This window comes from Protomyctophum bolini, assembly GCF_963924005.1.
Source record: "Protomyctophum bolini genome assembly, chromosome: 9".
NCBI classification, from domain to species: Eukaryota; Metazoa; Chordata; class Actinopteri; order Myctophiformes; family Myctophidae; genus Protomyctophum; species Protomyctophum bolini.
In genome coordinates, this window is record NC_137870.1 from 14755136 (window position 1) to 14770727 (window position 15592).

The window sequence follows — 15592 nt, forward strand, 5'->3', positions numbered from 1 at the left end:
TGAGCTACGGTATCATTGTTTATGTTCGTTTGTTTACATTTACGCCATGCATTAATACAACGTTTTCCTGGTGTCTGCCTACCTTTACGGCATATATTCTTGTGGTGACTGAGGCGGCAAATATAAATGTATTTATTATTATTATTATTATTATAACAATAAATGCTGTTGACTCGAACCTATAGGTGGGTACTCGAGTCGATAGTGTGTCACGTTCAGGCGTTCACGTTGTTTGAACGTACACTTCCGGATTTCTCGTGACGTCACCCCGTTGCGCCGAAAACGACGAGATGATGCGACGCATTCGGCCGCGTCATGCTATTGGTTGCCTATGGCAACCAAACTAATTATAGACAAGTTATCATTCGTATCATAATCATTGTTATAATTAGTCCATGCACAGTACATCTTAGTCTGTGTACTTGAACTTGAGAAACGTGACATGATAATGACTAATGCAGCAAGGCTGACCTTGCTGGTGCTGAGATGTCTTTCGTAGCCTAGTATATATATATATATATCCCCGCACACATACTTGTGATAGGCTATATGTTTATTACACTAGCTATTGCCAGGTTTAATTTAATTAATAAAAATGGAATGTGTTCATTGTGTTGTCACTGCTGTTGTATCAACTACACTACAGCCTCACCTGCCAGTGAGGAGGATGTATAGAGCCTTCATCCTACTCCTCCCGCCCAACACGTCCTACAGGTGCCGGCCCAGCTGCTAAGAGTACACGTTCAGTACCAGTGACCATTATCACCCTCCCCGCTCCGCTTCCCTCCCCCATCCATCCATCCATGATCCATCCGGCATCCTCAACCGCTTATCCGTAGTTGGGCTGCGGGGGCAACAGCTCCACCAGAGTGTTCCAGACTTCCCTCTCCAGAGGAACATTAGTGACTTCCTCCTGGGGGATCCCGAGACGTTCCAAGGCCAGTGAGTCGATGTGTTTCCTCCAACTGCGCCTTGGTCTGCCCCGGGGTCTCCTCCCAGTGCCTCAACACGGGCCAATTAGGTTCCTTACAGGTGCTTTTTGGAGGGGGTATGAACAGCTGCAATACCGCTGGGTGACCTAAAGTGGCACTGATGAGCAGCCTAAACGGGCCATTCACACAGAGCAGGAGCACTATATAACCCCCCCTCATAGTCCCAGAAAAAATACAAGAACTTAAAAATACGACTTGTGGTGAAATTGGGGGTCCTTGACATCAAGACGGTTGAGAATCACCGTAGTACACACAAAATAGAGCTCACAAAATTGTGCACTTTTTTTCCCTCCTTTTTATTATGTCGCAAACAATAATGACAAGATATATCGTTAACAATTTGCAGTGTGAAGAGTTGAAACCATGGAAGCAAAAAAAAAGAAAAAAACTATTGGAGAGCTTGTGAAGTGTGAGGCCCTGCATCGACAAGGCATGTTATCGCAGACAGCTGGATGTCAGGCTGGTGCAACCGGGGACCCACAGAGTCAGTCTGTCAGTCCCTTCACACACCAGCCTGTGTATGCAGCACAGAGATTGCTTGGGACCTGCGAATGGCAAATATTCCTTCTTAAAAAGGGCATCATTATTATTCAAAAGAATCAAAACCATCAGCCAATTAAGGCTCATTCACCATGACAGTTTAAATACACAACACATTATCACCCAGACAGTTGATTAAATCACCCTCCTTGATCTAAAAACCAAGGAGGGTACACTGTATTTTCAATAAGTGTCAAAACTTATATTTGTTTTATTTTATTTTTTTGGCCTGGTTTTGATTGCGTTTCATGAAGTAAATCCTCTCTAGTCAGCTTATTCCAAAGGGGAGTATAGCGTCATTTTCAAGAGCCTGTTCATAATATTGTCTAGTTTGCAACGAGACCATTAAGACACCAAGGAGACTGAAATGTCAAAGAGATAAACCAAATTTTACTAAGAACATTTGTTTTGGCTTTAGCTAAAAAAAATAAAAATAAAAAACATTTAAAACAGCTTTTCAATTGCATGACCGTGTCAAATCCCACTACAATGGAACAACATTGAGAATAATAGAATCAATGCTGATTTTCCATCCAGAAGTATCCGACTGTAGTGAAAGCTGCTTGTGGAAGAAGAAAAAAACACAGACCCTTGCATTGGACACTATTTTAGGAGACAAAAGTGGTAATCCCTGATCCTAGTCTGCCACAATCCCATCACTTTTTACAGAGGCAGGAGGCACAATCAACTACAGATCTGACGTCCTTCATAAACATCACAAACAAAACCACGTACAGTAACAGAACAGCAGACTGATGTGTCTGGTAGGGAGTCTGTCTGGTTATCTTTAAACAACCAATTGATAATCATTAATTAACAACTGGTACGGTACTCAATGCATGTACTAGTGTAGACCAGTGGTTCTCAACCTTTTCTGGATCAGGGCCCACTTGATCAGGGGCCCACCCATCACGGCTGTTAAGTGGTCAGATGGGTGGGCCGTGTACATAGAATATGTCTATTTTAACAATCAATCGATCGTGTTATTTTCCTATTCATCAGTGAAAACACAGTTTTAAAGAAACCCGATTTATGAACTCGTACATTACAATAACTCTTTTAATATTGATGTTATATTATCACAATTATTAATTGAAGGCCCACTTGGTAGTATCCTCACGGCCCACCAGTGGGCCCCAGCCCACAGGTTGAGAATCACTGCTTGTAGAATGTAGACAGATAACTTGTCTACTTGAAAACAGTGACACTTTCACAAACATACTCAATTGGACCAATCTGCATTTAGCCATTAACTAATGAGACCCCTACAGTGGAGAAAGACAGGACTGGAGGAACATGGTTCTACTTAGGGCTGCAACTATCGATTCTTTCCATAGCGATTATTCTATCGATGACTTTCCAGTTAATCAAATACTCAAAAACAGCAGATCTATGAACTCACAACGGGGGAGGCATTGGATCAGGAGGTAGAGTGGCCATTTGGGAGCTGGAAGGTTCCCAGTTCGATCCCGGGCTCCCCCAGAGTTAGTGTTGAAGTGAGTCCTTGAGCAAGACACTGAACCCCTAATTGCTCCTGATGTTCGTGCCGTCCAAGGTTTCCTCCTCCGTCGATGTGTGAATGTGATGCACATTGTAAAGCACCTTGTATAAAGGCACTGTTATATACATTTATTTTACAACACGACAAATTGTGAGCTTGTAGATCTGCTAATTTCACTATAGTTGAAATGTAATATATTATATATTTATTTTCACCTATAATGATGACATGCCCAATATAGGGATTGATATTAATCGATATTTTAGAAAATTGATTATCGATATACCGTTCTAACCAATCAATTACAGCGATCAGTTGGATTAACTGTTGTATCCCTAAGTTCCAATGTACTCCAAATATGAACATATTGGCTCCACCAGACAACTCGACCTCTGGTCCATGTCAAACATGCAGCGTTGTCACGTTAAGACTCACACTAGCAGAAAGGCTGAGAGCAGCAGCTGGCTACATCCAGTACACACAGGAACAGGGTGGTGTGTGGGGAAAAACGTGGCAAAAAAGCTAGATAAGAAGATCAGTTAAGCAGTGGAATTCTTTATTATCAAAGAATCTCAATGGAATGAGTTGAGCTAAATCAAAAATGGTATCCGCTTTATGCATTAATGTCCATTCCTTCCTCATCTTTGATCATTCTGGATTAAGAGCAAAGATGCAGAGGAAGCAGGGATGTGCAAATTTACACGAGCTGTCTTGCCTTGTACTGTATACCAAAACTTAACTCGCTCCAGGGGGAACAGAATGGTCGCTTTCTCTAATATCTGATCGGATAATTGTCATACTACAGATCATTGGTCAGTCAAGAAAGTTAATAAAACAACTATTATAATGTTTGGTGTGTGTGGGGTTCAAGCATTCTCCTGTGCACATTACCATGCCCACAACCAAGTCATGGAGCATCTGTGGCAAGGGAGCTGCTGCAACCGTTTTACACTGAAAAGCTCTTTGCATGAACCACTTGCCCTACGTATATACACAGTAGCTATCAAGCTTTTTATTTTATTTCAATGATCCCAGTTTTGTGGCATTAAAGTCACAGACCGGCATAACTGAAACTTAGACCTGCAAGGGTTGATTTTGTTTCTTAAATATCAGTCATTTAGTCGGGGACCTCCTGTAACCATCTCAAGGACCACCCCTTGGGTCCCCTGCCCGCACTTCACATTGAGAACCAATGCTCTATACTTAGTAAACTAGTACTTGTAGTTGACCAACCAATCTACAAGCTCATAAGAATGTTCCCCCAGAATAAGGATGCTAGGGTTCAAGTGGTTACCCATCAGCATCACACAACTCCATCATGAACAGTCTATAAAGTTGAGTGAGCATGTTCCGTTTGTCATTAGCATACATGAATCCTTCCAACCCCATAGAGCAGTGGTTCTGACTAAAACTCTTCATTTCAAGTTTGGTATGCTTTAGAGGCCACCGACACCATGACTGACATCTGTAAGGGTCAATTTGGTTCCTAACTATCAGTTATTTAGCTGGGGACCTCACTGGAACCCCAAGGACCCCTGGGGGTTCACAGACTGCACTGGGAACCACTGCCATAGAGTTCACCTATTTTGGTGACAATTATAGAGATGTGCGGCTTGTTTTAGCTACAAGCTAATTTGACATCTGCCATCTTATACAGTAGTTGCCGGAAAGCATTCAGAAACCCATCTCACATCATTACCTGAAATAATTTTGCTTTGTGTACATCAAGCCTTTCCCCCCTCAGAAATGAGATAAACCTTTGCACATCCCATAAACAACCCCAGGGGGCTCACTTTGACTCCTTGTCATGCGTCGATTTAGCGTAGTTAAAAACAAAAGGCTAAGGCTTGTCCACACTTTGTGTTCGCAGCCTAACGGGAGCGTCGTGTGGGAGAAACTGAGCAGCCGGCTGTCAGTCAGTTCCCATTGTGACATAGAAGCCTAATAAAGGCTCGGCCGGGAAACCGATCAGTTAAGGAGAGAGGGTTAATCCAATGGAAGTCTGTCAGACTTGTGTGACATCAGTGCAATATCTCATGAATGGAGAGGCACTCCTAAGGTCCTTATCAAGTGCTAGAGATTAACGAGAGATTAAGTAATCCCTGAAGTCTTCCACTCAAAGCCTGACGGCGGCAGCCATACATTTAGGGGGCGGAGGGCGGGCAGCAGCGGAGGTTGGGACAACCTCGTGCTTTTGGAGCCATAGTGAATTTAAGCCTACATGCTAAGCTGAGATGGGCGCCTGTAGCATTGCTTAGCACTCCAGCCAGTGGAAAAACATTTTGATTCCTGAATGCAAAAGCTGAATTTATTAAACAGGATAATCTATCTAAAGCCTATCAGTGGTCTCCTGCTCCGTTTATAGGACGTGTCACCATGACAAGAGTACAAAGCTGATTTTTCCCCCCCAGAGGACCAAACACAACAGTTTGAAACATTCGTATATGTAGCCATTAATATATTATCTAGTTCCACATGAAGAGAAATGGTATGCACACCTCAAGAAGTGATGTTACAAAGCTACAGATTATTCCAATAACAAAGCCCAATAGACAATCATTTCTCCATTAAGGGATTACGTTTTCCTTTGTCTTTGACTGTCTCTCCTCTCAAAAGTTCACCAAGCTAGGCACCGACAGACTACGACAGTGAAGAAGAGATAACAAAACAAAAACAAACAGAAAATAAATCCTAAAAAAAAAAAAAATAGACAGACAAAAATAAATCTTACACATAAAAGAACGACACTGTCATTTCTTAAATTATGTTTTTTTAGTGCCCTAACATATTACACACCCAGTCAAAAATATCTGCCTTCGGTCGGTCGGTCGGTAAGGCTGCGTGACAGACAGACGGCCAGCCCTCCTTGTTAAACCTATGGTACTTCTAGACAACGTTATGCAAATTTACAGTATACAATTTTGGATTCACCATGCAAGAATACTTTTTTTGTTGTGTAACATTTAATAGCTTGATCTACATCCAGGAATAATTTACATAGAAGGAACAATAGTTATTGGACCAGAGAGCACAATGGGTAAATAACCATTGTAGGGTGGGTGGGGTGAGTGCAGCCGCTAGGACATGAAAGAAGGTTGATGGGCGGGGTTTCGATGTGGGCGGGGTTTTGATGAAGGTGGAATGGATGGTGGGGAGGGGGGCGGGTCGGGTTGAGACGAGGTCCAGAGGAGGGATCAGGTACAATCGGGATGGTGGTCCGATGATCTTCCCAGGGTCCAAATCAGCGGCACTCCCACACTTTTACACTTTGATCTACGCTCCCGGTCACCACGTAAGGAGCAGCCTTGTGGAAATCTAAGGAAACAGTCAAACAAGACAATAATAATCACCACAAATGAAGAGGGACAGCTTCAACTGAAGATGACAGTCAGCCACATTTATTCAAATTGACTGTAACTAATAACTATCCAAAATAACATTAAATTGTCTGTTTTTAGGATAATCACACAAACATTAGGGCAACACAGCCTCGGCCCCACTACACAATAGTAGGGGGTTAATTAATGAAAAAAGCACAGAAAGTTTAAATATTGAGATAAGAGGTTACTGCCAGACAGCAACAATATACTAAATAGATACAGTACAGACCATATACTGATATTAGATAGACATACAGTATGAGCGTACACAAAGGGAGTCAATCCACAACAAAAGGTATTTTGCCTGTCCTAAGCAGCTCCAGGATTCAATCGATAGCTTCCAACATCATTCTGTTTGAGGCAGGATGGAAGGAAAGCCAGCCAGAGAGCCAGGAAACCTCCAGAGGACACTTCCTAAACCTTGATCTGCTTTTTATCTCTCTCTTTCTTTTCTTTCTGGGAGAATCCTGGAGTGTTTCTCTGCCTCTTAAAGCCCAGCTGCCATTAAGCCCCCAGGAAACTGATGGAAAGGGCTTCTATTGAAACACAGCCTCGCCCCCCTACACATATTGAAGCATTCAGAAGCAGCTTGGTGTAACCCCTGCACCCAACATGTACATATGGGGGGGGAACCCCAGGAGACCCAAGCAACAAACAAAGAATACCCCCTTATGCCTGTCCACCCGTCTACTCCAGCAGTGCACAGGAGCCGCTTACTAAGGGTGCAACACTTAATCGAATAACTCAATATAATCTATAATTCAAAAAGAAAAAATCATATAGGAGGGGTGCTAGCCCCTCCTATATTCAGCAATTAGTGTAGTAGATCTTCGTCTTACACAAACATTACATTCCCATTGACAATGAATGGAGAATTTACGTAATTTGTGTTTGAGCAAATAGACATGTTACGTCATGATGATGTACGATGATAAGAGTGCCCCTCACATCACGTGGGTGTGATTTCTAAACCAAAAACTGACGATCAAAAACCTAACTGACTAAATCAGACTAATATACACAATTTATAAAAAATACAATTCAATTCATTCATCGTTTATTCAATTCATAGAAGAAAGCAATATATGGAATAATAATAAGATCATAATAATAGATAATGAAAAGATGCTTACCCAGAGAGGTAACAAAGTGTTCATGGGCACACAGGGTCTTCATGCAGCGTCTATTCTTATAGTCCCAGATCCGTAGAGTCTTGTCATCTGCACAGGTCACAATGAACTTTCCTCCAGGATGGACAATCACCCCGCGCACCCAGTTGTCATGGCCAACCTATGTATGCATATATGATGGTACATTGTAAAGGCGAATGGCAACACATTATATTTCACAATCAAAGTAGAAACAAAAACAAGCACATTCAGTCTATATAAATGCAATTTGCCGCGTGCATGGCTCACAAAGACTCACAATAAGAAAATAATAGGCAGCACTCCGAAGTCATTAAGGCACGAGCAGCATGGAATAATGCGTTTTGTTGTCAAGCCCTCCTCAGTGTGTAACTGTGTATACATATTGAGGAAACACGTTGTCCGTGCATAATGAATTAAAAAGTACTAGAAGGTCTTTGGAGCGCTGCATATTATGTTCTTAATTTCAAAACACTTCTTTATAAAAAGAATGACTTGAAAGGGTAACTTTTAAAAGGGGAATGAAACCCTAGGCTGAATTTGTTTGTTTTCCAGTTCCAAGTAAAAAAAAACTACAGCAGGTTAAAAACAGAGCAGCCTAGTAAGGAACTCAGGTGCTTTAGGTGTGCCCAGTGGGTGGCTGGGTGCCAACTATAGACAACATGGTCAATGCACATTGACACACCTACCGTAGCTGTGGCTGCAGCTGTGCTGTGTACATCACAGAGTAATATAGTTGTATATGTTATGCTGTGTTGCATGTTATGTTTTTTCCCTGCTGTCGCTTTTGTATGGGGGAAAAAATATATATACTACATAATTAGCCTAGGGTTTTATCTCCGTTTAAGCTCCAAGTACAGCCAAAATAGGCATCTAGTTAAAATAGAAGCTCTATGTTTGCATACTTACCAGTGTCATAATGCACATGCCAGTAGAGACGTCCCACATCTTCACGGTTTTGTCTCTGGAGCCAGACAGCAGGAAAGGACCGGGCTTCCCACTCTTCTTGGTCTGGTAAAAACAACATGAAATACAATAATAAATCCCAAGTCTTCAGCCTACTTGACCAGGATTACCTGCATATACCACAAATGTTTCTATTTTTACCTTGCATATAAATGCCCACTAACATGTTGCTGCTTGTACCAGTGAGTGACAGCTGAAATGCTCTAGATTCTTGACATACACAATATAAATTATAAAGTATAACAGTCAGTCATACTGGAGTTATTGACCATGAATAGTGTTTTTGTCAGACAAGCCACATTCAGTGTAAGGGGTTCTACAGACTGACATTAACCGGTACTCGCCGAACCAGCCATTTGCAATGCATTTAGTTTCCATGTTCCTCTGATAAATAAATTGAACAACAAGTCACACGCTTGTGGATTGGCTACATTTGCGATTTTTGAATTTGAATCCTGAAAAGTAATAGTTTTAGACATATAAGGTCTCCACCCGACAGGCGAGGTACCGTTAGGCCACGAGATAAAACCAGACAAACACCTCCTCGGAGAATTTATTTTGTTGTCTTTTCTTCAATCAAAGCATGGTCCTCTCTACTGGGTTGGCAGTCGGGTGGGTGTGTTAGGCACAGTGGAGCGAAAACGTCTTGACATGCCTAACAGTTTGTGTCTGTTATGTATCAGGGGATGACAAGTTCAAACAGTTAGGATGGCAGACAGGACGTTTTTTCTATATTAAGATTAACGTGCGGCTGCTTTTGGTCTCCAAACTGTGAAAGTATAATTGATGTCAGGAGAAATGACGCCGTCACTCGACCCGAACCTGCTCCGCTAGACGAGCTGACAATTTGTCATCTTCACACAGGCAGAACGTTCAAAGAACAGATTGGGAGAACCTTTTTGTGTGTGTGTGTGTGTGTGTGTGTGTGCGCGCGCACACATGCATGTGTGTATACTGCCATGGGTGCATAATGATTGTCAGAAATGCCTATAATAAAACTATTAAAGGGATATTTCACTTTAAAAAAAAGTCTCTTATTTTATAGTTTACTCAGGCTTATGTGAACAACCGTTCGACAGTTTTTGAGTTGCTCGATTCAGTATTTAGATATTTGAAATTAATTTTACCTGCCCTGCCACCTTCCTATACAAACCCAATATAACTTCAAACTCCCCTTTTCCCAGATTCATCGAAAACACTTTTTTTTCACATAAGCCTGAGTAGACGATACAATGACCAAAAGTGAAATCCCTTTAAGTATACTGTAGTGTTAGTGGTGTTGGTTGGGCAACAAAAAAGATAGATCTTTGATGAAGTTTGACCATTTTACTTGACAATTTCTCGGGTGGAAACCTTACCATATGTTCAAAACTATAGTCCAATATACAGTAGTTATTAGTCACAAGCTCTTGTTAATACTTTGCTAATAATTTGTTAAAGGTTTATAAAAACCCAGAGACACACTATTGTAGGCATGTCATTACAGGCAAAGAATGTATACAATAGACTAGAGCATTAGCGTTAGAAACATAAAAATGTGTGTATGCGTGTGTGTATATGTATATATATATATATACACACACACACACTCGTTTTTACTTCAAAGGCATAAGGAATAACAGGATGAAAGGGAAGCTTCAGTGCAACAGGAGAACATAGTGTGTCTTTGTACCAGGGAAGAGGGGGCTGCTGGTGGAGCCCTCACTGCGAGGACAAATGTTGTTTTAATCACATGAGGCTACAATTGGATACGCTTGATCACAAGGCAACAGGGAGGGGAGGGTGGAGGGATTATGGGCTGACCCTGGGCCTTGGCACTACTGCAACACCAAGACAGAGGGTGAGGGAGGGTGTGTGTGTGTGTGTGTGTGTGTGTGTGTGTGTGTGTGTGTGTGTGTGTGTGTCTGTGTACTGTTCATTTCACGGTCTAATCCAGACACATGGCTGTCTGACAGTTTGTCTGGGAGTAGAAGGTAGGTGGCAGCAGCCGGACCCACTAACCTGGATAGGCAATTTGGAGGAACTAATTCTAGGGCTGTCCTAGGCTGGATTTTTGTTATTATAAAAAAAAAATCACACCTCTCTCTCTCTCTTTAGCAGGCAGCAGGCACATCACTATCTCTCTCTCTGTTTCTGGCGCCCCCTACTGGTAGTGACGGCCACATAGATACGCACGGACATTGCTGGTTGTAGGAGTGGTTGCACCACTCAAACATGGCATTCTGCATAAGGCTGACCTAATAGTACACTGTGATGTAAGCAACGCAGGTGCACTTAATCAATTCATAATGGGTGTGTTAGACTCAATTTGTACTAGTACTCTTTTCATACGATGACGTCACTGGCCAAGAATAGCAAGCTCAAAAAAATCTACAAGCTCACAATACAGTACGTCGCATGACTCGCATCACAGATTGTCTTTATCATTACTGAAACAACGCCACCCACCTCAGAGTCCGTGGCTTCCAGGATGGTAGGGTGGGCGCTCTCGGGGGCCCAGGCGATGCACTCCACCACGTGCTCGTGCTCCCGCAGCTCCGCCTTGCAGTCTTTGGAGGTGACCACCCACACACGCACGGTCTGGTCGTTGGAGCAGCTGGCCAGCAGTGTGCCGTCCTGGTTGGGCCGCACCATGCGCACCCACTCCCTGTGGCCTGTGAAGGTCTTCACACAGTAGCTGATGGTGGGGATGAAAAGATGAGGCAACAATGAAACACAATACAGACATTACAAAAATAAAAGAAAGATCTCACTATTGAAAATGTGTTTTAGGCAAAGTCCATATCTGAGCATTATATTACACCCATTACACCAGTGTTTTCTAAACAATTGTCAAAATATGGTGTTTCTGTGTCATCGTTGCAAATGTGTGTCATGATCCAGTTGAATAAATCAGTAAAATCACAGATTGAAAACTATAATCCATGTCATATTCCCACTACAATAAGAAGAATGGTTGAAATAAAGCTTGACAGGAAGGTAGATAATGGATACATACCCTGTGGCCACCTCCCACATTTTCATGGTTTTGTCCCTAGAGGCAGATACTATGTGATCTCCATTGGGCATGATGGCTACAGATGAAACATTGTGGTCATGTCCTGGAAAACACAAAACATTTTTTTTTAAATACATTTGATCCAAATGCCTCGACATCAATAATGAGACAAATATTGTGGAGATTGACCATTGATGCTTTTCTCAAAAGATTTAAACAGTTATTTGGCAATATTGAATATCTCAGTGGGTAAAGGCAAATAATAGAACAGGTAGAAAATTACATCCCTATATGCAGCATTTAAAACCAGGAAAAGACAACACTCTGAAATCCAGAGTCTAGTTGCGAACGCAGTGATTGCGAATGCAGTGATTGCGAACGCAGTGAGCACTAACTATGAGACCTAGCAGAACATGTCTGTCTGTCTGTGTGTCTGTCTGTCTGTCACGCTGTAACACCACCTGCCCGCCACCAGAGCTGTATCACACACAAAACACACACACACACACACACACACACTGCGTTCGCTTCCCGCGTTTGCGCGTCTTACTTGTCTGTATATACTGTAGCTCTGGTCTATAGCTCGAATGCCTTTAGAGCTACGTTACTGTCGACTTCCGGGGCCCGCATAATTGCAGACCAGCCTCTCTGTACTGTAACGAAAATAAAAAATAATGTTTTACCTACTCACCAATACAAAGACAAAGACTAAGGAAAGTCTTTCCTTAGTGGACGCACTTTGAGCAAATCAGTTCCATAGCCTTAATGCAACGGTAGCGAGATCAGTAAGGCTATGGACCAGAGCTAGTCTGGATATAGTAATGCCCATCTTTATTTGGCCAAAAATAAATAAAAGTCAGATCAAACAACTTATCTGACAATTGGATGTACTGTTTAATTCAGAGTATGATAGATGAATCCTGCTTAAGATCCACTTGCCAAACCTCATGTTTGAATGTCTTCAGTTAGCAACAGGGTCCTCCAAAAAAGGTTTTAGGCCCAATTAGCCAATTAAGTGACATGAGATGGCCAATTTGCTGGGGGGGGGGGGGGGGGGGGCATGTCTATGGGCATAAAAAGAGGCAGCTAATTGCCTAGTTGGGAGGACATATTTAAGCTGCTAAACAGATGAGAAAAATGGTAAGTAGGCTCCATTAGGGAAGCTTAAATGTGGGTGTGCTCTGTTTGGGGGGCAGGGGTACTAGGCTGTAACAATGGGTGGCAGCTAGACAGAAAAACTGCTATCAGGAGGCTGAAAGGGATAATTAAACTGCTGTTCAAAATCGGCACTAATCTCCTCCACCAAACCAGCCAGCCTGGTGAGCGAGCGGGAGGAGAGGGGATGAGAGATGCACTGGGGAGAGAAGACGAGTGCAGGAGAAAGGAGAGTAATGAGGGAGTGGAGCAGTGAAGAGGGATGAAGGGTAGCGAGGATAGCAGGAGATGAAATGGAGGGGCTGAAGGAGGACGGAGTCACGGGATGAGAGTGATCCCTCTCTATTTTTTAGATGTGTGAGCACATCTGTTTGAGGGAAAAGTGCCAGCTCCTACTGACTTGGTGTGAATTACACCCCCCTCGAAAAAAACAAACAAAGAAGAAAATAAAAAGACGAGTTAAGGTGACAAGTTAAATCGGTTCCTCACATGCTGAAATTAATTTTTATTTCAAGGACCCTCATGACTGAGTGGTTCAATTTGTACACTCATGAGCTAACAGACCTGTAACGTTCCATTTGGGGATTTCTCCTCATGGAATCCTGAGGGTCCCTCCCCCCCCTGGACCTCACTTTGAGAATCACTGATTTACATACACGTCAAGGTTTAAAGGTTTGATGTGGAGTGAGCTGGCAGAGCTCTACTTGTCCATGAGGGTGAACAAGCTTATTAACTCTTCATTTATATTCATGAATGTCTGCTGTGCACTGTGTGCAGGCATGACGTGAAGAGCAACACACAAGGTCAAACGCCAAGACTTTATGTGATCGCATCCCTATTTTGGGAACGTCATAAAAGAAAATAGCCTACAAGCTATTTTTGCTAATAAAAATGTATACGACGATGTATAAAATAGGCCATTCATTTAGATTTACTAAGGAAAGGAAAACAATCACACCTGTGTGAAGTGAGGGGCGCTCTTATCATCAAACAGCATATACTGTACATCACATTCCGTGCTCAGCCAATCAAATCATCACAAAGGTCATACCGGCCAATCACAATTTTTGTGAAAAGGTGGGCATAACAAAAGTAAAGCGCGCGTGTACTTGCGCGCACACGCGGCGGGATTTTCATTTCAGCACCACTCTCGTGGTGGTCCCCAAAACAGTAGGGCCTCAGGGCGCCATGTTGTATTGTATTGTATAATTTAGTTTGCAATTAGGACTTAAAAGACGGGGCCACAACGCCGGAGGACTGCTTCAATGATGACATGAGCAATGGCACCCTATATTCCCCAGATGAGAAACATAATACGGCCAAGCTTCAGACTCTTTAATATTAAACGCTGCAGTTAGCTAATTCCAAAGAGATTTGGAGCAAGTGGCATGTGCAGTAGAGGAATGGGAGTGTTCAAAGAGGAATGAGATGGCGTGCCAAGAAGTAGGGCTGTCCTAGTATATACTGTAGACATCTCCCTAAAATGATAGATATTATCATCATTGTTTATAATGTTGTATTTGTATTACACTTTTTATGCCTGGGAACCAAACCCACAGGGTGCCTTGGTGTATAGCAGTGATACTCAACGTCCGGCCCGCGGGCCACATCAGGCCCGCGGGACCATTATGACTGGCCCACCAATGAAAATCTAAAAAAAGAAAAAAAAAAGAAAAAATCTGGAAAATTAAATAAAAATAAATAAATCTGAATGAAGTTATCTTTAATTTAGGCCTGTCAAAGTTAACGCGTTATTAACTAGTTAATTTACAATCCTCTTAAGTCTTAACGGCACTATTTTTTTTTGACGCGCGATTAACGCACTGTGAAGTTTGACAGAATGGTTGAGAATGTGAATGCAGGCAGTCAGTGAGCCCCGCCTCTCTCCCCCCCCCTCTCTCTCTCTCTCTCTCTCTCTGTCTCTCTCTCTCTCTCTCTCCCGTCAGCCTGTGCGCACTGGGGGAGTTGAGATGTGAGCAGTGCACTCGTCAGTCGTCAGCTAGGCTGAATGCCTCCTTTGGACTCGTTATTAATTAATGTGTTAGATCAGAATTGGGCTAAAGCAAAACTCTGGCCGTTTTGGTTGATAAATATAGCAGTCAGTTGTAAAAGCCTGATGCTACACAGACCATGCTAATGCTTAACAAGCTAATGTTGACTGTCAACATTAGCTTTAGCATTAGCATGGTCTGTGTGGCAAACTGACATAGCATGACTGCGTGCGTGCTTGCAGGAGAGAGAGAGAGGCAGGGAAGGGGGCCACTCGTCTGGAAGTGTGTGTGTGTGTGTGTGTGTGTGTGTGTGTGTGTGTGTGTGTGAGAGAGAGACTGTGTGTGTGTTGAGTTGAGTTTATGATTTCGTTTCTCTCTTCCATGGCATTTGCAATAAAGCAAGCATTCTCCCATATTGATAAGAGTATTTGAAAACTTGAAAAGCAGTGGTGCGGGGACCACCAGTGGTCCCTGAGGGGGTTCCAGGTGGCCCCCAGCTAAATGATGAGAGTTGGTAAGCAAATGAACCCTTGTAAATCTTTAACTCTTGAGAGTGTAAAATGAAGAGACAGGCAGTGCCTGTCTATGAGTAGCTGTCTGCCTGCCTGCCTGTCCAATTCTCCATGAGTAGCTGTCTGTCTGCCTGGCAGACAGTAAGACAGCTACTCATAGACAGGCACTGCCTGTCTATGAGTAGCTGTCTGCCTGCCTGCCTGTCCAATTCTCCATGAGTAGCTGTCTGTCTGCCTGGCAGACAGTAAGACAGCTACTCATTGACAGACAGACAAATAACTACTCATGGACAGACAGACAGGCAGGCAGGCAGGCAGGCAAAGAGCTACTCATGTTATGTTATTATGTTATCACAGCTACTCATGTTATGTGCAATAATTTGTGCAGTTATGGAAACAGCTCTTTGTG

At 42.8% G+C, this 15592-nt stretch overlaps 2 protein-coding genes across 3 annotated transcripts in view; both read right to left on the bottom strand.

The window, feature by feature from the left end:
- Positions 1-221, bottom strand: part of mettl16 (methyltransferase 16, N6-methyladenosine) — a 37927-nt gene extending 37706 nt beyond the window's left edge. Inside the window, exon 1 of the mRNA XM_080771914.1 lies at positions 83-221. The gene's annotated coding sequence lies outside the window, so the exon portion shown is untranslated. The remainder of the gene's footprint in view (positions 1-82) is intronic.
- Positions 222-3572: 3351 nt separating this feature from the next.
- LOC308321715 (lissencephaly-1 homolog A-like) overlaps positions 3573-15592 on the bottom strand; it is a 274413-nt gene continuing 262393 nt past the window's right edge. For both annotated transcript variants that reach the window (XM_080772780.1, XM_080772779.1), the window contains 5 exons: positions 11526-11628; positions 10976-11204; positions 8471-8572; positions 7547-7703; positions 3573-6348 (listed from right to left, as the gene is read on the bottom strand). In XM_080772780.1, the coding sequence (XP_080628906.1) occupies positions 6275-6348; positions 7547-7703; positions 8471-8572; positions 10976-11204; positions 11526-11628 (665 nt within the window). In that variant the 3' untranslated portion in view covers positions 3573-6274. The remainder of the gene's footprint in view (positions 6349-7546; positions 7704-8470; positions 8573-10975; positions 11205-11525; positions 11629-15592) is intronic.